This window comes from Quercus robur, chromosome 5 (assembly GCF_932294415.1).
Source record: "Quercus robur chromosome 5, dhQueRobu3.1, whole genome shotgun sequence".
Classification (NCBI taxonomy): Eukaryota; Viridiplantae; Streptophyta; class Magnoliopsida; order Fagales; family Fagaceae; genus Quercus; species Quercus robur.
The window spans coordinates 76,148,387-76,170,712 of NC_065538.1; the positions used below are offsets into that span (position 1 = coordinate 76,148,387).

Here is a 22,326-nt window from a genome sequence, read left to right on the forward strand (position 1 = left end):
AAGTACATCTGACATGGTTTTTGGGTTGTTCTTGTATAAAGAAAAAAAAAACTTACCCTTCCGCAACCCATTTATGAAGGCTGCTACAAGTATCTTGTCGTCAGTTTCGTCAATCGAGAGCGCTTCCTTGTTAAAGTGGGCTATGTAGGATCTCAGCGTCTTGTCCTCTCGCTGCTTGATACTCATCAAGCATGCAGTAGACTTCTTATACTTATGCCCCCCAATAAAGTGCGAAGTGAACTGGGCGCTTAGCTCCTTGAAGCAAGGACGGACCCAGGTAGAAGGCTAAGGGGGCCCGGCCCCCCCCTGGGCCAAAAAAAAAAAATAAAAAGGGCTTGGGCCCCCCTGAAATTTTTGCTCCGGCCCCCCTCCCAAAAATCATGAACCCCCCCTTCCCTTAGCCCATCATCCAACCTCCCAAAAATTAGGAACCCCCCTTCCCCTAGCCCATCATCTGGCCAGCTCAGAGTAGAGCCCATAACCCATGTCAATCCAAAAAAAAAAAAAAAAAAATCTCAACTCTCAGCAGTCCAAAACCAAATGGAGAAAGCAAAAAACAAAGGAAAAAAAAAAAAAAAAAGGAAAGTGAGAGATTGAGAGGCGAGAGCTACGAGCGAGACAGTCAGACAAAGATAGAGAGTACAGTGATCAGTTCAGAGGCCCGGGTCTGTGTCATCGTGACAGAGAGAGACAGAGAGCGGTCTCGCCATGATGGAGAGAGACAGAGAGCGAGACAAGAGCGAGAGCTGCGAGAGAGTGCGAACCTAGCTTCGAGTGAGACCCACGCTGGCGAGAGCGAGACCCACGCCGCCACGCGAGACGAGATCCACTTGCCGTCGCTGCCACCGGTTGTCGTTGCCTAATCTGCCCAGCCCAACTTCGAGCCTTCACAGAATCACAGTTCACAGGTATTTACTCTTTAACTCTTATCTTTTCCTTCAAATTTCAAAACCTTGTGATCTGAGAATCAAAGAAACTATGCTTGTGGTGTTTCTTGTTTGTGTTTTTACTGATGAACTGAACTGATTTGGTGATTTGAATCTGTGCTGCGGCTGCTGCTTGTGGTTTTTTTGTTTTTTGGCTTTTTGTCTTTTTGGCTTTGTGACACTGTGTTTGTGACTCTTGCATTATATAGATAAAAGAGATAGATAGAGAGAGTAGATATTGTAGTGATAGTCAGATGGTTTTTTCTTTGTTGACTGGTAGTTGGACATAATAATAGGGAAAAGTGGAGTTGTTGTTGGGCAACAGACAAGTGACAAGGGGGAAAAAAAAAAAAGGTAAAGTTAAGAAAAGTTTTTGTTAGTAGTGTTTGACTGTCTGTAGTGGGATTCATTGGGTATTTGGGTTAGTGGGTCAAAATTAGGAAGATGAAGACAAGAGACAACACAAAGATACAAAAGACATAAAAGATATAAATAAAGGAAGAGACAACACAGAGACATAAATAAAGGCAGTCCAAACACAAAGACATTAAAGGCAAACCAAAGACAAAAAGAAAAAAAATAAATCATATAATATAAAAAATTGTCACACAAATTTAAAAAAATAACAGTAATTCTTATATAATTTTTATTTTATTTGTAGATCATGAAAAAATCAACAACAATGCTTGATTTTTTCAAAAGAAAATGTTCAATTTCAAATTCTTCCGAAGTCAACGTGGAATTGCCTACAACTAATGTTGCTATTCCAATTCCGGAAAATGTGGATGTTCCAATTCCGGAAAATGCGGATGTTCCAATCTCTCAAACACAATTTCAAAGAGTTGACCTTGATTCTTTGGATTATGATCCCGGAACACGCAAACAAATATGGGAATATTATGCTAATCAACGTGATGAAATTCGACGGGCTTACATTAAAAAGGTTCCGCACCAACCTCCTCTAGAGACATTCAAAAAAAGTGGAAAGCGAAATCGTAGCTTTCAAGCTTCTTGGTATAAAAATAATTCAAAATGGCTTGAATATTCTCCTATAACAGATGCAGCTTATTGTCTACCCTGCTTTGTCTTTCATAATCCAAATGTGGTTGTGGGACAAAATACATTCATTGTTGGTGGATTTAGAAATTGGAAAAAGGTTGGGGGCAAAGATTGTTCTTTTCAAGTTCATATAGGAAAAGATCCTAACTCAGCTCATAGAGTTGCTGAGCAAATGTGTAAGGATTTGATGAACCAATCACAGCATTTGCAAAGGGTAGTTGATCATTTCACTATCGAACAAATTGCAAATAATCGGTTGCAACTGAAGGCCACAATTTTTATTGTCCGATATCTTGCCTTTCAAGCTATAGCTTTTAGAGGTCGAGATGAAAGTTTTAGTTCATTAAATCGTGGGAACTTTCATGAATCATTGGGTATTGTGACTTTTTGGAATGAGAAGGTTGCTGAAATAATAGAAAAAACTCCAAAAAATGCAACCTACACATCACCTAGGATTCAAAAGGAAATTCTACATGTTTTCTCAGCCAAAGTGAAGAAGGCCATTCGGGAAGAAATGAGTGATGCAAAGTTTTGCATAATGGTTGATGAAGCTCGTGATGAGTCCATGAAAGAGCAAATGGCTGTGGTGTTTAGATATGTTGATGCAGAAGGCTTTGTGAAAGAACGCTTTTTTGGGCTTATTCATGTTGTTGACACTGCAGCTTTGACTCTAAAGAAGGGGATATATTCTTTGTTATCTCAATATTGCTTAGATATATAAAATATTCGAGGGCAAGGATATGATGGAGCAAGCAACATGCGAGGTATGTGAAATGGATTACAAGCTTTGATTTTGAATGATTGCCCATATGCTTACTATATCCATTGTTTTGCACATCGCTTACAATAGGCATTAGTAAAAGCATCAAAACAAGTTGTTCCCATTAGTCATTTTTTTCTTACATTGATTTTTCTGATCAAAATTGTTAATGCTTCATACAAGCGCAATGAGCAATTGAAAGTTGCAAATGCTAATGAAATAGCACGTTTGATTGATCTTGAAGAGCTTGAGACTGGAAGTGAACTTAATCAAATTGGCATTTTACAACGACCTGGAGAAACACGTTGGAGTTCACATTTTAGATCAGTTTCTAGCTTATTAAGGATGTTTAGTTCAACTGTTGAAGTTTTACAAAATATAATTGATGGTGCAATTGATGGAAAAAAATTAGGCAGAAGGAGAGTCAACTTATGAAGGTTTAACTTCATTTGAATTTGTTTTCATCTTGCATCTTGAGAAGGAATATATGGAGATCACTGATAAACTTTGTCAAGCTTTGCAAAGCCAATCTCAAGACATTTTAAATGCTATGCATTTAGTTTCATCTACTAAAGCACTTATCCAAAAATTTAGAGATGATGGATGGGATGGCTTACTCACCACTGTGATATCATTTTGTGAGAAGCATCACATTGATGTCTTGGATATGAATGCTCATTATGTTGCGAGGCGAGATTGAGCTCGTAATCAACAAGATAACGTTACAAATGAGCATCATTATCAAGTAAATATTTTTTATGCTACAATAGATTCTCAACTATAGGAACTAAATTATCGGTTTAATGAAGATGCAATGGAGTTACTTAGGCTTAGCTCAGCTTTAGAACCTCGAGAGGCATTAAAATCTTTCAGAATTAGTGATCTTTGTTTGTTGGTAAAGAATTTCTATCCACAAGATTTCACAAATTATGACAAACAAGTGTTGGAGAAGGAGCTTTATCATTTTGAGCATAATGTAATCCAAGATCCAGAGTTCAAATTGAAAAGTTTATCTGAGTTGTCTCAATGGTTAGTGAGAACTATAAATTCAGAACACTACAAACTTGTTTATAGAATGGTGAGACTTGTGCTTACTCTTCCAGTTTCTACTGCTACTACAGAGCGAGCATTTTCAGCTATGAAACTTGTCAAAACTGAATTTCGAAACAAAATGGAAGATGACTTTTTGAATGACTCTTTGATGTTATACATTGAAAAGGATATAGCTTCGACATTTAGTTTGGATTCAATAATAGATGATTTTGAAGATTTGAAAGAGCGTTGAGTTCCCTTTTCATAGATGATTGTATAAAGAAACAATAGTGTTTCGTATCTTTTGTTTTTATTAGTAGATTGTATCTTAATATATTAAGAAACAATGATTTTTGGATATTTGTCTTGGTTGATAGTTTATTAATACTATATGAATGCATATTTGAAAAAAAAAAAATTTTTCTTATCTTCGCCCCCCCCCCCCGGCTTAAAATCCAGCGTTCGTCCCTGCCTTGAAGGTACTGATGGAGTTAGGCGTTAGTCGGCTGAACCAAATTCTCGCAGGACCCTTCAGTGTTGTAGGAAAGGCCCTACACATGATCTCGTCTGCTACTTCTTGAAGGTGCATCAAGGTCTTGAAAGTCTCTTGGTGATTGAGAAGGTCCTTAACTCCGTCGTAGCTTTCTATCTGAGGCATGCGAAACTTCTGTGATAGGGGGAAGGAGTTGACAAATGTGGTGAAAGGCGAGTTGGTTCGGTGGACCAAATCATTGAGGTTGCTGGACACTTGTCCTTTGAGGGCATTCATCATAAGGTCCATCTGTTCCTTCATCATCTACATCTCTGCGACAATGTAAGGGGGAGTCGTGTTTATAGTGGAAGGACAGCTCATGTCTTGTCACTCTGATCTGCTCGAGGTGTTACTGCATTCCGGCCCCTCTTGGTCTCTCCTCTCAGCACTGGTACCTTCTTGGTCTTCCTCTTGGGTACCCATAGTGGCGTTCTTTTGCCGTAGTTGTTCTTCAAGGTCCTAATTTTATTTAGTGAGACGTTCCACTACTGTCATGAGGGTTTGGACCTGCCTCTCTAGGGCAATGGGTCAAGACTCGTCTCCTTGAACATTGTTGGTAGTTGCCATCGACCGAGTAAGTACCACGTAACTCTTTGTCCGGGAAGCAACAGGCTAAAGTGCGCATTCCCATAGACAGTGCCAACTGATGATGCCGAAAAACTACCAGTAAGTTACACGGTCCTCACGTACTCGAAACAACACCTGCACAACACAAAAAGAGAATACCTCACAGAGAGCACCGATGTGGTGCCGGCCAAATACCATCTGAATGTCAAATTAAAACTTCTCACAACTCTAGAGTGCCAATGCGGGTAAATTATGAGTACCTTGGTTAGTGAGGGTATCAGGGCTTTTATAGTAGAGAAAAGTTGACCTCTCCTTCCTTGGCTTAGAAGCCTTTTCCATATAGGAATCCTTTTGAGCGTATTTTTCAAAATCCTTTCCTTATAGGAGTCTTTTTTATCATCATTGGGCGTAGGGCACAAGAAAATTCCTTATACATATGCATGAAGATCAAGTTTGGGTTACGTCAGAACTGTCAGCCTAGTTCCTCCCTTCATCACGGTTCCTCCCTTCATCACGGTGGCGTCAACTTTCAATCCCTATCATAAGTTAACCCCATCATCTTTGTAGACATCATTCGTAATGTGCTGATAGACATAAAGCCGACGGATTTATTTGGGGCGTCACTCTACACCTTGCCATGGGTAAGTCCCATTGTTACAAATTATCCTTATCAATTAGTATACTTAAACTGATACTGATACTATTACAATTACTATAATTGATACAACTACAGTAGTCCAACTCAAAAGATTTGTAGTAATCCAGCTCAGCACATCATGACCTTAACGTTTTCGATGTTTTGGATATTATGAAGAAAAAATTTGGGTAATGTCTTCTTAGAATTGGAAAAATGCTATGAGAAAGTTTGTTTTATTTTTCATTTTGGTACTATAGAAAAAATTAAGTGATCTAACATTTGAGCAGGGCAAATTAATCATTTGTGACATTCCCACGAACCTGGATGAAAAATTGAATTTTTTTTTTTGGAATTTTCAGGATCTAGCACATAATTGAAGTGGAAAAAATACATTGTCAACACGAGTTTCCACCAAAAAAGTTCAATGTATTTTTTTCATATAAGAATTTGAGAATTTGAGACCTCACCATATTTGACATTAATTTCTGAAGATGATAAAATATTGGGCATGATGGGCTTACCTTAATGGGCCTGACGGATTGGGTCTCTTGGGCCTGCGTAAGTATGGTCCCAGCTTTGAAGGCCCATCACTGCTGACGCAGCGAGGGCCCATGATCCGGAAATGGGAATCCTTGCTCACCACGTTTGGAAGAATTGGGAATAGAGTCCCACATTGAAAAGATGTGGAAACCAAAAAGGGAAAGTCAACCCCTTATCACTATAAAAAGGCGTAATACCCATAGAAACCGAGGTATGCTTTTATGAACCCTCTCTAACGCACTAAGTAAAACAAAGGAATTCTAACTTGACCGTCGGAGAGCCTTCGGCCGGCACCACACCGGTGCTTCTCTGAAGGATTCTTTTGTTTGTTTCGTCGTGCAGGTTCGATTCGAGTCGCGAGTACGGTGTGACCCATTGGTGACGGTTTTCGACGTCATCAGTTGGCGCCGTCTGTGGGAAAACGACCGGGTACGGTAACATTTCCTAGATAAAGGAGTTACATGGTACTCACGCGCTCGATGGCAACCACAAATGACGTCCAAGAAGAAGCCCCTACGACTGCCCTTGAGAGACAGGTCAAGACGCTCGCCGCAGCCGTGGAGCGCCTCACCAAACAAAACCACGACCTGACGGAGCAGCTGAATCAAAAGAGTGCAGCCGTGAATAGCCAAGGAGAAGATCAAGAAGGGAACAGTGAGGAAAGGAGAAATAATGACGGACCACAGGAGAGTAACGCCCCGAGCAAACAAGTGCGACGGGACGCTAGCATCCCCTCAGTGACGGACACAGCTCCACAACCCATCATCGCGGAGATGCAGGCGATGAAGGAACAGATGGAAGTCCTGATGAACGCTCTCAAGGGGCGAGTGTCCAGCGATCTTGACGACCTTGTCAACCGGACTGACTCGCCATTTACGGCGTCCGTCAACTCCTTCCCCCTGCCGAGTAAGTTCCGCATGCCGAGCATGGACAGTTATGACGGAATCAAGGACCCCCTCGATCACCTAGAGACCTTCAAGACCCTGATGCACCTTCAGGGAGTGGCGGACGCAATTATGTGTAGGGCATTCCCTACAACCCTGAAGGGCGCGGCAAGGATTTGGTTCAGCCGGCTGACACCAAACTCCATCGGCACCTTCAGGGAGCTGAGCGCTCAGTTCACTACGCACTTCATCGGAGGACATCGGTATAAGAAGTCCACAGCTTGTTTAATGAATATCAAGCAGAGAGAGGAGGAGACGTTACGGGCCTACATATCACGCTTCAATAAAGAAGCGCTCACGATCGACGAAGCCGACGACAAGATATTGGTGGCAGCATTCACGAACGGGCTGAAGGGGGGTAAGTTTTTGTTCTCCCTATACAAAAACGACCCAAAGACCATGTCAGAGGTGCTTTACAGGGCCACCAAGTACATGAACGCTGAAGACGCATTGTTAGCCCGAGAAGACAGACCCAAGAAAAGGGACAGACAAGAGGACCCCCAACAGGACCAGGGGCGAAAGAGAGGACGGATGGGAGATCGAAGGGAGGAGAGACGCCCAAAACCAATGGGCGGAAGGTTCACAAGTTTCACTCCGTTGACCGCCCCGATAGACCAAGTCCTAATGCAGATTAAGGACGAAGGATCCCTGACGTTTCCGGGAAAGCTGAAGAGTGATCCCAACAAAAGGTCCAGAGACAAATACTGCCGCTTCCACCGTGACCATGGTCACGACACGGCCGACTGCTATGATTTGAAGCAACAAATCGAAACCCTTATCCGACAAGGGAAATTGAAGAAGTTCGTTAGTAAGGAGAGAACGGATCAACCCCCACAAGAACAACACCCCCGCCGAGAGAACGAGCGACCAAGGCCCCCATTGGGGGACATAAGGATGATAATTGGAGGAACAGGTGCGGCCGGATCGTCAAAAAAGGCTCGCAAAACATATCTTCGGATGGTACAGAATGTCCAATTAGCAGGCACAGTGCCAAAGATGGCAAGAAGGGAAGGCCCTATTATCGGGTTCTCGGAAGAGGATGCAAGGCGCCTACACCATCCACACGACGATGCCCTCGTCGTCACCTTGCGGGCAGGCGATTACAACATCCACCGAGTGTTGGTCGACAACGGTAGTTCGGCCGACATCTTGTATTATCCGGCGTTCCAACAAATGAGGATTGATAGGGAGCTGCTGATACCAACAAACGCCCCGCTCGTTGGTTTCGGAGGGAGTAGAATATTCCCTTTGGGCGCAGTCACGTTATCGGTGACCGTAGGAGATTACCCACAACAAATCACCAAGGACGTAACATTCTTGGTGGTCGATTGCTCGTCAGCCTACAATGCTATTATTGGGCGACCCACGCTCAACTCGTGGAAGGCGGCAACATCAACTTACCACCTGATGATCAAGTTCCCAACAGAGTATGGGGTAGGAGAGCTACGCGGAAGTCAAATTGCCGCACGAGAATGCTACGTAGCTATGATGGAGGTGGAAGACCAGATCCAGGCTTTGAACATAGAAGAACACCGAACGACGACAGAACCTACAGAGAAGCTAGAGGAGATAACTCTCGACGGTTCCAATCCAGACCGAACCACCAGGATCGGAACGCTTGCAAAACCCGCAATCCGTCAAGAGCTCGTGGCTTTCTTGAGAAGCAATAAGGATGTGTTCGCCTGGAGCCATGACGATATGCCAGGAATCGATCCCTCGGTCATGGTACATAAGTTGAACGTGTTGCCCTCGTTTCCACCCGTCCGACAAAAGAAGAGAGTATTCGCCCCGGAACGAGACCAAGCAATAGCGGAAGAGGTCCGCAAACTCCAAGATGCAAGCTTCATCAGGGAAGTCTACTACCCCGATTGGCTGGCGAATGTGGTAATGGTGAAGAAAACGAGTGGCAAATGGCGGATGTGCGTGGACTTCACCGATCTTAACAAAGCATGCCCCAAAGATAGCTATCCCCTTCCAAGGGTCGACATCCTAGTGGACTCGACGGCTCAACACCAATTGCTAAGCTTCATGGATGCTTTCTCGGGTTATAACCAGATCCGCATGCACGAGGACGACCAGGAGAAGACTTCGTTTGTAACCAGTCAAGGTCTCTTCTGTTACAAAGTAATGCCATTCGGTCTGAAGAATGCAGGGGCAACATACCAGAGACTAATGAACAAGATGTTCGCACAGCAAATCGGGAGGAACGTCCAAGTTTATGTCGACGACATGCTGGTGAAGAGCCGGAAGGAGGAAGACCATTTGGAAGATCTCAAGGAAACATTCGGCACACTTCGATCCTACAACATGAAGCTCAATCCAGGAAAGTGCGCGTTTGGTGTAACGGCAGGAAAATTCCTAGGATTCATGGTATCTCAAAGGGGGATTGAAGCTAACCCGGACAAAATCCGAGCCATAATGGAGATGGCCCCCCCGAGAAACGTGAAGGAAGTACAGAGCCTTAACGGCAAGGTAGCGGCATTGAATAGATTCGTGTCGAGAGCGACGAACAAATATTTACCTTTCTTCCGAACATTGAAAAAGTCATTCGAGTGGACGGACGAGTGTCAACGAGCATTCGAGGAGTTAAAAACCTATCTATCTTCACCACCTCTACTGAGCCCCTCGCAACCAGGTGAAGAGCTCTTCCTCTATTTGGCCGTCTCCACTGTGGCCGTCAGCGCGGCCTTAATCAGAGAGGAGGACAGGGCACAGAAGCCCGTGTACTACGCCAGCCGGGCGCTCCGCGGTGCCGAGGAAAGATACCAACCTATGGAGAAACTCGCTTTTGCGTTGGTCACGGCGGCTCGCAAGCTCAAGCCCTACTTTCAAGCCCATACCGTGAACGTAATGACCGACAAGCCCTTGCGAAGGGCACTAAGTAATCCTGAGGCCGCAGGTCGACTGACGCTGTGGGCAATAGAATTGAGTGAGTTTGACATCAAATACCGTCCACGTGTGGCCATTAAAGGACAAGCTGTAGCCGACTTCATAGCAGAGTTTACGCATGACGCGGACAAGGGGGCAGAAGAACCCCCCCAGTGGAACATCTACACCGACGGATCATCCAATAAGCGAGTTGGAGGAGCCGGCATAATATTGCTGTCACCTGAAGGAGACGAGATTGAATCTATGGTCCGTCTCGACTTCCCCATTACCAACAACGAAGCAGAATACGAAGCGGTAGCAGCAGGACTCGACCTAGTCAAAGCCGCCGGAGCTGAAAGTGTGGTCGTGCATTGCGACTCTCAAGTCGTGACCAATCAAGTAAACGGAGATTATGAATGCAAAGGGGAAAGGTTGAAGAGATATCTTGATCAAGTGAGGGCTAGAGTCGACGGGCTAAAAGCAATATTTGTCCAGATCCCCAGGGGAGACAATGAGCCCGCTGATCGGCTAGCCAAAGCCGCTTCAGCAGAACATATGATAACACCGGGTAATGTGCTTTCCTTTGTTCAAATCTTTCCGCTAATAGACCCCGACAACATGCAGGAGATACGCTCCGAAAGAAACTGGACTACGCAGATAACTTCATACCTAAAGGACGGGATATTGCCTGAAGAGAAGGAGGCAGCGAGAAAGTTAAAAGTCCGAGCGGCAAGGTTCGTCTTGATAAAAGACATTCTTTACAAGAGAGGTTTCTCCCGTCCTTACCTAAGATGTCTCGGGGTTGAAGAGGCAGACTACGTGATGAGGGAAGTACACGAAGGAATATGCGGGAATCATTCTGGATCGCGGTCGTTGGTGCACAAACTGCTACGAGCTGGGTATTACTGGCCGACCATGCAAAAGGATGCTGAGTCCTACGTTAAAAGATGCGACAAATGGCAGAGGTTTAGCAATTTTATCGGACAGCCAGCTGAAGAGCTAACCCCCATAACGGCTCCATGGCCGTTCGCTCAGTGGGGACTGGACATCATGGGACCTTTCCCAACGGCGATAAGGCAGTTAAAGTTCTTGGTAGTGGGTATTGACTACTTCACGAAATGGGTAGAAGCAGAAGCCTTGGCCACCATTACAGAAAAGAACATTAGAAGTTTTGTCTGGCGGAACATAGTATGTAGGTTTGGTATTCCTAGAGTCCTTGTCTCAGATAACGGGAGGCAGTTCGATAACGGCCCCTTCCGTGATTTCTGCACACAGCTAGGAATAAAAAACCACTACTCATCACCCGCCCATCCTCAGGCTAACGGTCAGGTTGAGGTCACAAACCGATCCCTGCTAAAGATTATCAAGACTCGGCTCGAGGGGGCAAAGGGCATATGGCCAGAAGAATTGCCAAGCATACTGTGGGCGTATAGGACAACGGCGAGGACTCCGACAGGAGAGACACCGTTTCGACTGACATACGGGAGCGAGGCAGTCATCCCAGCAGAAGTTGGGCTCACAAGCTACAGGGTTCACAACCACGACGAGGGCAGGAATGACGAATCCACGAGGCTACAGCTGGACCTTATAGATGAGGTCAGGTCGGCTGCAGAGCAGAGGATCGCTAGATACCAGGATCGCATGTCCAGGCATTTCAACTCCCGGGTCCGACAAAGAAGCTTCCAAGTAGGAGACCTCGTACTCAGGAGGGTCATGGGTGCAACAAGAGACCCTACACAGGGAAAACTCGGCCCCAACTGGGAAGGACCTTACAGAGTTGCGTCGTGGAAAAGGAAGGGAACATACCACCTGGAGACAGTAGACGGAGAAAAGCTGCCGCATCCGTGGAATGCTGAGCACTTGAGGAAATACTACCAGTGAGAGCGACACGACAACCAGTTTTTCCTTTAAGACTTTTTGACATTATTAACTTTTCCATCAACTGTTTAACTATTTTTGCTACAATCTTGTCGTGCCTTTTTAAGCCCAGGGGGGCAGGCACTTTTCCTTTACACATTTCTATCAACTTAGATTTTCTACTTGAATGTCGCCCACAAAGTAACTGAGTTCCACCAAATATACGGATGCAAAATAAAGTCCATAAGATGGACGGATCCTTCAAATGGATGATCACTTGATGTCCGCAGGATGGACAGACAAGTCCGCAGGATGGACGGATAAGCCTACAAGGATTATCACTTCCACAAGGTGGACGGATCACTAAAGTGATGAAACGTAAGTCCACAAAGTGGACGGATCACTAAGGTGATGAAACGAAAGTCCACAAAGTGGACGGATCACTAATGTGATGAAACGAAAGTCCACAAAGTGGACGGATCACTAAGGTGATGAAACGTAAGTCCACAAAGTGGACGGATCACTAAGGTGATGAAACGTAAGTCCAAAAAGTGGACGGATCACTAAGGTGATGAAACATAAGTCCACAAAGTGGACGGATCACTAAGGTGATGAAACGAAAGTCCACAAGGTGGACGGATCACTAAGGTGATGAAACGAAAGTCCACAAAGTGGACGGATCACTAAGGTGATGAAACGTAAGTCCACAAAGTGGACGGATCACTAAGGTGATGAAACGTAAGTCCACAAAGTGGACGGATCACTAAGGTGATGAAACATAAGTCCACAAAGTGGACGGATCACTAAGGTGATGAAACGAAAGTCCACAAAGTGGACGGATCACTAAGGTGATGAAACGAAAGTCCACAAAGTGGACGGATCACTAAGGTGATGAAACGTAAGTCCTCAAAGTGGACGGATCACTAAGGTGATGAAACGAAAGTCCACAAAGTGGACGGATCACTAAGGTGATGAAACGTAAGTCCACAAAGTGGACGGATCACTAAGGTGATGAAACGTAAGTCCAAAAAGTGGACGGATCACTAAGGTGATGAAACATAAGTCCACAAAGTGGACGGATCACTAAGGTGATGAAACGAAAGTCCACAAAGTGGACGGATCACTAAGGTGATGAAACGAAAGTCCACAAAGTGGACGGATCACTAAGGTGATGAAACGTAAGTCCTCAAAGTGGACGGATCACTAAGGTGAAGAAACATAAGTCCACAAAGTGGACGAATCACTATGGTGATTAAAAATACAAGGCCACAAAGTGGACGGATCACTTAGTTGAACATAATCCCACACAGTGGACGGATCACTAATGCGATGAAACATACACAATGGACGGACTACCAAGGTGATTACACAGAAGTCCACAGTGGACGGATCACTAAGGTGAAAATAATTCCACACAGTGGACGGACTATCCCACAAGGATAATAAAAGAGCATGTACGCAAAGTGGACGGACCACTAGCAACGTTAATTTTTATAAGTCCGTTCAAAAGTGTCATACAACACCACAGAATGAACGGATCCCCAATTGTAAGTGCTCAATAAAAATAAAAAAAAAAATAAATAAATAAGTCCTCAATATGGACGGACAAACAAAATATTCTCACAAAAATACTCCCTCAAGAAGGTAGACGGAGCTTTAAACAGAGTACCAAACAATTATAAAAAGCATATGTGAACTTTAAGCCAAAAGCCCCAAAGGCAAATGTTTAATACAATTAAAAAGGACGGATTGTCTTAAAAAAATGAATAAAAAAGAGGGACGGATTGTTCACAAAATAAAGTACATAGGCATCAATCTTTCTTTTCTTCAGCAACTGGGACATCCTTCGACGGGGCGGACTCTCCGTCTCCTTGAGCAGCACCGTCGCCAAAAAGGTCCTCCGTGTTTTCGGAGGCGACGGGGAGGGCAGAAGTCTGGGCTTGGTCCTCAAGTTTGACCATTGTCAAGTCCAGCTCTGGATAAGCCTTCTTGACTTGACGGAGGGAATCATCGAAGCCTTGGAGGAAGGAGTCCGACAGCTCGCTCAAACAGGACTCCGAGCATCGGTATTCCTCGACGGCTGCCACTTTAGCCTGACGGAGATCTTCTTTGAGTTGTTTGATCTCAACCTCTTTATTCTCTATGACCGTCAGCGAAGTGGCCGTCTTCTCCTCCAGCTCCTTCCTCGCCTGCTCAGAAAGCTCCAGCTTCTTCTCCATCTTGGACCTCCATCTCTGAAGTTGTCCGAGCTCTTCCTCCGTCTGCTGCGCCTTCGCGCGCACCCGGTCCAAGGTACTCTCACGGTTGAGACACCGGTCAAGTAGTCCCTTCATCATGACCAAGGACTGCAAATAGACAAGAGACCGTCACATAATGTAGGTAACAAGAAGAAAGAAAAATAAAAACTAATTTGACAAACATAACCAACCTGAGCGACGGAGAAGAGGCCCGTCTCCCCCATGGCCTCCGTCGAATGGTTTCCCAGGTCTTCATAGTCTTCTGCCGTGATGATGGACGACAGCTTCTCCAATGCATACTTGGAGTCATCACGGAGAAGGGAAGGAGGTCTCTCTTGCTTACCCTCTGGGGCCGTCATCAGTCCTTTACCCGTCCCCTTCTTAGCTGGGGTGACGGTCTTGACACCCTCTGCCATCAAACCAACCACGGGCTCAAGTGAGACTTTTGGTTGCTTAAACGGACGGTCAGATTTTGATGTTGGTTTCCTCTTAGGTGCTGAAGCCGACACCTTAGGAACCGCCTCGCCGGATTCCCTCTTCTTGACGGCTTGGGATTTGATCAAAGCTCTCCTTTTTGCGTCATCCATCTCTGCAAATAATGACGGATGAAATTAAAACTACGTAAGGGCAGTTAGATGACAAAGTAAAGTTGACGGGCTTACGTTTATGAACTCGTTCGTCGTATCTAATTGCTTCTTGGGTGGGCTCAGGACCGTCACAGTACCAATGTATGGTCCTTGGGTTCACCAACTTAGCCCAAGTCCTTTCCTCCGGCGTAGTTTTCCTGCAAATCTTTTCAAGGAAACTAAACTCCTCAAGGCTGACTTGTGGGCGCCGTCTACCTGCAGAGAAAGGTGATCAAGATATAGACATAAAAATGGACGGATATGAATAGCAGTATAAAATTAAGACGGATGCATACGTGTCTGATTTATTACTGCCCAAGTTGTGTCGACGGGCATGTACTCCGTCTCCCCTGGATGGTTCATCCATCTGTCACCCTCCAGGAAGAAGTACCGACTCTTCCAGTCTCTATTTGAGTCTGGGTTCTCAAAAATCACCTTCAACAAGGAGCTCCGACTAGCAAAACTGTACATCCCCCTTGATCCGGAAATCTCGTCTGGACGGTAACAGTGAAGAAATTCACGAACCGTCAATTTCCTTTCCCCGTTCGACATTGCACCGTAAAGAATCTCCATGGCTATGAAGACCCTCCAGGCGTTAGGGGATATCTGGGTGACGGACAACCCCAGATACTGTAAGAGTTCCCTATGAAGTGTAGAAAGCGGGAATCGAAGTCCAGCCTTCAACACCTGCTCGTACACTCCGACACCGTCTACCCCCTCATAGTAACACTTCTCCGACACGTAAGGTAGACGGATGGAAACATAGTCAGGGATTTGAAAGTTGATTCTGAAGGTGCTGAAATGTTTCTCTCTGATGACGGATGTAAACCTATGCACCGTCCACTCTGGTAACATAATGAACTGCCTTAGTCCATCAGCACCTACAACAGACTCCAGTGCTCGATCCCCGTCATCGTCGGAACCATCTACTTCAACTATCTCCACATCCTCATATGTTGAGGATGAAGAGGAAGCAGACGGACTCCTACTTTCGCCGGGGCTCTCTTGGTCTTTATGATCGGACGGGTATACATCCTCGTATTCCGTCCCATCACGAACCACCGACTGGTTACTTGACGCACTAGACATTTCCTACAATTGACAATAAAACCTAAGACTGACGGGTTTGAAAGTGTTGACGGGTATGGAAAGCCTAACAACAATGCATGGACGAAAATGTAACTTGACTATAGTAAATTAGAAGCACTTACCGAACTTAGCAGAGGATAGGTGACGGTTGGTGTAATCAGCAAATATTCGTCCTCGACGGATTTCTCTGACAAGGTTGACGGCTTCGCTCTGACAAATGTTTTCTGAGTGAAAATTGAAAAATGAAAGAGTGAGGCGCCTTATATATATATAGGAAGTGCACGGAAGACGAAGCGACGCTTCGATCCTATACAACGACCATTCAGAGAGTGACACGTGGCATGCTTAATAAATGCTGACAACCTGTCAGTACGTACCAACAGATTTGTACCCGTCATGTAACCGTCAACTTGATGATTCTTCCTTTGACGAGTTGATCCATCTGGGACCGTCATCCTATTCTGCATGAATCCGTCATAGCCATACATAAGGACCGTCACCCCATTGATCCTTTGTCCTTAAAGATGACGGATCATTGGGGTGAAGGGGGCAACTGAAGATGATAAAATATTGGGCATGATGGGCTTACCTTAATGGGCCTGACGGATTGGGTCTCTTGGGCCTGCGTAAGTATGGTCCCAGCTTTGAAGGCCCATCACTGCTGACGCAGCGAGGGCCCATGATCCGGAAATGGGAATCCTTGCTCACCACGTTTGGAAGAATTGGGAATAGAGTCCCACATTGAAAAGATGTGGAAACCAAAAAGGGAAAGTCAACCCCTTATCACTATAAAAAGGCGTAATACCCACAGAAACCGAGGTATGCTTTTATGAACCCTCTCTAACGCACTAAGTAAAACAAAGGAATTCTAACTTGACCGTCGGAGAGCCTTCGGCCGGCACCACACCGGTGCTTCTCTGAAGGATTCTTTTGTTTGTTTCGTCGTGCAGGTTCGATTCGAGTCGCGAGTACGGTGTGACCCATTGGTGACGGTTTTCGACGTCATCAATTTCTAATATATTTTTTGAATTGGATTAGAAATTCCATTAGGATTTCTTATTAAACCTCCAAAATTTGAAATTCTATATAATTTTACGCTTATAGAATTTTGTGTACATTATAGTTATTAGAGATAAAAGAAAAATATTTGTAAGAAAATGAAAATGTTGAACCTAAGATATTTTTCAGATAAAAGTGCTGAAAAAAAAATGCAAATTTTTGGTACAAAGACATTGCAATCGAGATATATATATATGTTCACTCACGTGCAAACTAATACTATAATATAAACATATACATATGCATATAATATATATTATTGATACCCTATTTTGTCAATCCTCGTTTTGCATGCAAAAATCCCAATTTGAGTTTAATTAAAAAATTCAAAATGTATATATACACACACATGGATCAAGGGAAGTTTAAAATTAATTTATTTATTCTCAAATGAATGTGAAATTAGCCAATCTTATTGGTCTAGACCAAAACACCCTTGATTGCCCAAACTTTGAGTAAATTAAACGATTGTTAAACGAACTAAAAAATTCACCAAACCGCCAACTTTTATAATAACCAAATATGTATGTGTGTGTGGGGGGGGGGGGGGGGGGGTGGGGGAGGGGAGGGCAGATACATATTTGTCTATTGGAAGGCTAAAATAGGTGTGTAGAACATATTTATCTCTTGCAAACAGGTTAACTTGGTATAATACTTACGAAAGAAACGATTAGACAATAAAATAGATTGAGAATAATCTAAATTTGCAGTATAATAAGAAGAGTAGTAAGAAGAGAATGCCAATGAACAGAGCGAGTGAAGAGTTTGAGAATAAATGTCTTTGTTTTTCTTTTCTTTTTTTAACTGGGGAAAATGCTAGGTAAAATTGTAGGCATAGTGGAAATGAATGAAATTAAAGAACCTGAATCACCCATATGGACCTTTTTTTTTTGAGAATGAAGACTATGAATTATCATTAAAATCAACCATAGTTGACGAACAATATAGAATGGAGGTGTGGAGGAACATCCTCCACCCACACCTTAAAACCTATGACATGTCTTGCATGTTTTGCTAGGTTATGAGCAACAACATTGCCAATTCTATAGTTATGGGAAAAAGTAATACAATTGACATCTGTTAAGGTTTTGGCCAAAGCAAGAATGTGGCCAAAAGAAGATAGGGAGTCACCGTTACTTTTGAGAGCTTTTATCACCACGTCGGAGTCACCTTCCAATATGTAATTCGCGAAACTGAGTTCATGAGCAAATTAGATGCCCGTGCCGCTGCTAATGCTTCAACCAGGTTGGAGGAAAAAGGCATCTAGATCTATTCCAATAAGGATGCAAGTACCCGTCCATGGTCATTACGGACAACAACACCCAAACCAACTTTGTTAATATCTTTGAAAAGTGCCCCATCAAAGTTAATCTTGAGTGAGTTTGCTGGTGGTGGGATCCAAGTAACCCGATTTGTGCTAGATACCATGGCTTGAAGTTGTTGGACTCTGTTTACACGATGGAAAACAAAGAGGGCTTGCCGAGCATTTAGAACAACCTGGGTTATGGGGTAAACATTTTGCTGCACTCTAATCTAGTTTCTATGGGACTAGATAGTCCACATTGTTACCACCATCAACTCCAGATGTTTTTTCTCTTCGTTGGCAAAGAGTAGCAACTCCATTGTGTCACACAAGGAATGATTCTTGTGAAAAGAGAGTTCCTGAATGGATTCCCAGATCGATGTAAGGGTCGGGCATTCCCATCTTGGATGGAGAACCGTTTCAGGCATTTGATGGCAATGATCGCAACTATCATCTTGGAGGATTTGTCTCTTCTTCATATTCTTCTTCATAGGAACAGCATCTCTACATGATCTCCAAATGAAATTCTTTACTTTATTTGGGATCCAAAGACCCCAAACCAGCTTCCAAATCCCACTGTCTTGCACCAATTGTCCTGAAGCCTAAGTATTCAAGTTCTCCTTTGCTAGGAAGTTGTACCCAAACTTTACCGTGTACTCACCTGAAGCAGTGAAGGGCCACACAAGCTTGTCTTCAACTGAGGTGATGCATAATGGAATGCTCTTTATCAAACTCACCTCCTCAGGATTAAACAAACCATGTAACAGATTATCATTCCAGCTCTTAGATTCTGGGTCTTTGAGATCAAACACCTTTAAATCTTCAAAGCCTTCAACTTGGGGTGATAGGATTCATGGATGATCAAGGGGTAGCAACCAAGCATCCAACCACACACTAATGGATTTTCCATAGCCCACTCTCCATTTTGCTCCCTTCAACAGGACATCTCGACCCTTTAGGATACTATGCCAAGCGTATGAGACTGAGGCTAAATTAGTAGCTTCCATAATTGAACAATCCGTGAAGAATTTGGACTTGAACACTCGGTAGAATAGGGAATTCTTATGGTGCAAGAGTCTCCAAGCTTGCTTGGCGAGAAGTGCATCATTAAAAAGGGCTAAGTCCTTGAAACCCATACCACCATCAGATTTTGGATAGCATAAAGTATCCCATTTCACCCAATGAATCTTCCTCCTATCTCCTTTTTGTCCCCACCAAAATTTTCTTATAAGAGTCTCAATTTCTGAGCAACCCTTTCTTTAATGTAATTGAAGCTGGCTTTCTTGTTTCTTCCAACTAGAGATGAAAGACCAAGGTATTTCTCATATTGCTTTATTTCTGGAATCCCCAAAGCAAGCTTGATGTGCTCCCTCATATCTTCAGAAGTTGATTTGCTGAAAAAGATGGTGGTTTTGCTTTTATTTATTTTTTGACCTAAGAATTTTTCATAGGTATCTAGGATCTCTAAAAGCCTTTGACATTCTTGGCTTGTTGACCTGCAAAACAACAAGCTATCGTCTGCAAATAGGCGGTGAGTCAATCGTAATGAATAGCCCCTAATATCACCTTGGGCTATTGTTTTACTGATTAGGCCATGCAATCCTTTTGTGCACAGCAAGAACAAGAATGGAGAGATAGGATCACCCTGTATGACGCCTCTGGACGGATGGATTAAGCCTTTTGGTTCTCCATTGACAAGAATGGAATAGGAGACTATGGTGACACAAAACATGAGAAGCTTGATCCATTTGTCGTTGAACGCCATTTTTCTCATTACAGCTTCAAGATAAGACCATTCCACCCTATCATAAGCTTTGCTCATGTCAAGCTTGATTGCCATGAATCCATCCTTCCCATTGTGTTTTTGCATGCTGTGTAAAGACTCAAAAGCTACCAAAATATTATTAGATATGAGACAGCTTTTAGTGAAAGCACTTTGATGTTCAGTGATAATTTTTGGTAATATTCTTTTAAGCCTATTTGCTAAGACTTTTAAAAAAATCTTATACAATGAAAAATTGAGATTTTACATTTTCTGTTGAAATCAAGATTCAAATCTATTTGAGAAACTAAAAGGATATCTACTCATTTGCCATTCAATACATAGGGAATATTCTAGGTTTCTTATACCATATATCAGATGTCTTCCTATCATTATATCAATTTTTTTTTCAATTATTACATCTAGGTATATGGTAAACTACATAAATTTTTTGGTAATTAGTTAAGAATTGACATTTTACATCTTTGATTTAGTTGGTCAACTCAAACCTAACTTGTTATAATGCTAGATTAGTTCCAATTCAACTTGCCCAGATCTATAAACCAAGTTTAAAGGGTTTTTGTGTGTGTGTGTGTGTGTGTGTGTGAACAAAGAAACCACCACATTTAAGATTATAACAATGTGTGTCCATGTATGTGTATGTGTATAATATTGGGTATGAAGCAATATATAATTGTGAAAATATATAAAAACACCAACGTAAATATAAACATAAACATAAATAAATAAAATAGTAAAAAGGAAAACAAACCATTAAGATAGTTGGATTTATATGTTTTCATCGAAACCGACATTTTAATCTGAAAGTTCAAAAACGTGTACAAAACACCTTTGAACGTTTAGACCCCCAAATAACAACTTAACCAATTCAAGCAATATGTCAAACAACTAGTGTGCGGAAACTTAACACATGCTATAATACGAAATTGGTTAAAAACTATCTAAGCCATAACAAAATAAAACCACAGCAGATAATAAAAAGGCAAAGATAGAGAGGAAGGAAGATGCAAACACAAAGACAACACGCGATGTGTTATCGAAGAGGAAACCGAAGTCCTCGGCGAAAAACCTCTCCGCCGCCCTCCAAGCGGTAAGCAATCCACTAGAAAATACAGTTGGGATACAAGGACAGCAATAGACCCTCCAAGCCTAATCTACCCAGTGCACCTAAGCCCTCCAAGCTTCTTGCTCCAACGAGGTTGCGCCGAACCTTTTTCTTTTCTAGCTTCCCGGATTCCGCTACTAGACCGTAGCATCAACCAATGAAGATTGGTTCCTTCCTAACTGCTTCCCAGAAATCCAAACAGCTGACTCACAGTGATGATGATGGTGAGAACCAGGTTTGGTATAATGCCTCTCAAGGATTTGACAATGGAGAGGAAGAGAGTTGAGGAATTTGAAGAGACTCTAAGGTAGAGATTGTGGGTGATACAATCTGGTTTTTCTTTAGGGTTTCTCTCTCAAAATTCTCTCTGGAAGCTCTCTTTCAATCGTGGGTAAAATGGGTATTTACACTGGAGTGGGAGAGGAATGTGAAACGTCAGGTTTTACAAAACAGGGGTGGCTCGCGGCTTGACCTCACGGCTTGACTAAGTCGCGAGATCCAGTCGCGAGTTAACCGTATGGCCAGTTGTCCTGTTTTGTCCTGTAGTGCTCCAGCTAGCATGACTGTTCATCTTCCAGCATGCTTGGCACGTGTGCTGCTTCTGGCGGCTTGCAGCCGCGAGTCTCTGTTTTCTTGCACACTCTTGGGCAATCTTCACTCTATCTCACTCACTACCCTTACAACAAACCCACCTAAATACAGGGTTACTAAATGCTGAATTACAAGCAAATTTGGCAGGGAATAAAGCCAATTAGATGGTTGAATAAATTCAACCTTACAATCTCCCCCTTTGGCTATTCCGTGACAAAACCCTAAAACAAACTCTAGACTTAACATGTGAGTTGGGAACAGTTGAACAAAACTCACTCACACCTAACTCTAGAAGCTGTGAAGCACTTGAATCATATGAACATAATATTCCTGAAACACAACAATACACCATGATCATTGTAAGCAGAAAATTATAAATGCATATGAAACAGGCAATATGTGATCAAGCAAAGATGGAGTTAATAAACAAACCATGGCTTGATCAACCATGTGAACACCACAAGGTAGTGATTACAGTGCTCATTCACACTTGGAATGAACACAAGGACATACAAGTTAACAAGCACAAAGCAAGACACTTGTATGCTCAACACTCAACCAATGCATAACACACAAGGCATATGCATCTAGGAACAATCCTACAAGGGCACAAGAGTGACAGTACGTAAACCAAAATGCAGAACATTTAGATTAAAGTACTGATTTCAACATAGCATAAAGGCTGCATTAAGCAAGGTACATACCATAAAGCCTACAAACTATGCATAAAACATTAACCCTAATAGCTTACAAAAGCACATGGGTACAAACACAAAACCATCCTGAATAACATCATCAAAATATATTAAAG

General features: G+C 43.2%; 2 protein-coding genes and 1 long non-coding RNA gene across 6 annotated transcripts in view; 1 reads left to right on the forward strand and 2 right to left on the reverse strand.

Moving 5' to 3' along the window:
* The window catches only part of LOC126727138 (beta-glucosidase 46-like), a 142,194-nt gene that overhangs the window by 45,272 nt on the left and 74,596 nt on the right, over window positions 1-22,326 (reverse strand). The window lies entirely within an intron of this gene.
* On the forward strand, window positions 12,179-12,898 carry LOC126727143 (uncharacterized). The gene is made up of 3 exons (XR_007656166.1): window positions 12,179-12,450; window positions 12,531-12,610; window positions 12,651-12,898. It is a non-coding gene; the product is annotated as an uncharacterized LOC126727143 (long non-coding RNA).
* Window positions 13,399-15,263, reverse strand: LOC126727139 (uncharacterized). The gene is made up of 4 exons (XM_050432666.1): window positions 14,882-15,263; window positions 14,622-14,801; window positions 14,151-14,548; window positions 13,399-14,067 (listed from the first exon to the last, which is right to left on the reverse strand). The coding sequence occupies exons 1-4, from the start codon at window positions 15,156-15,158 to the stop codon at window positions 13,534-13,536; spliced, it is 1,389 nt and encodes a 462-aa protein (XP_050288623.1). The 5' UTR covers window positions 15,159-15,263; the 3' UTR covers window positions 13,399-13,533.

Coding starts and splice junctions, on each gene's coding strand:
- LOC126727139 (XM_050432666.1), bottom strand. CDS start 15,158: ATGGAGATTCTTTACGGTGCAATGTCGAACGGGGAAAGGAAATTGACG. Junction 14,549..14,621: donor CGACGAACGAGTTCATAAAC/GTAAGCCCGTCA, acceptor CATTATTTGCAG/AGATGGATGACGCAAAAAGG. Junction 14,068..14,150: donor GCCTCTTCTCCGTCGCTCAG/GTTGGTTATGTT, acceptor GTCTATTTGCAG/TCCTTGGTCATGATGAAGGG.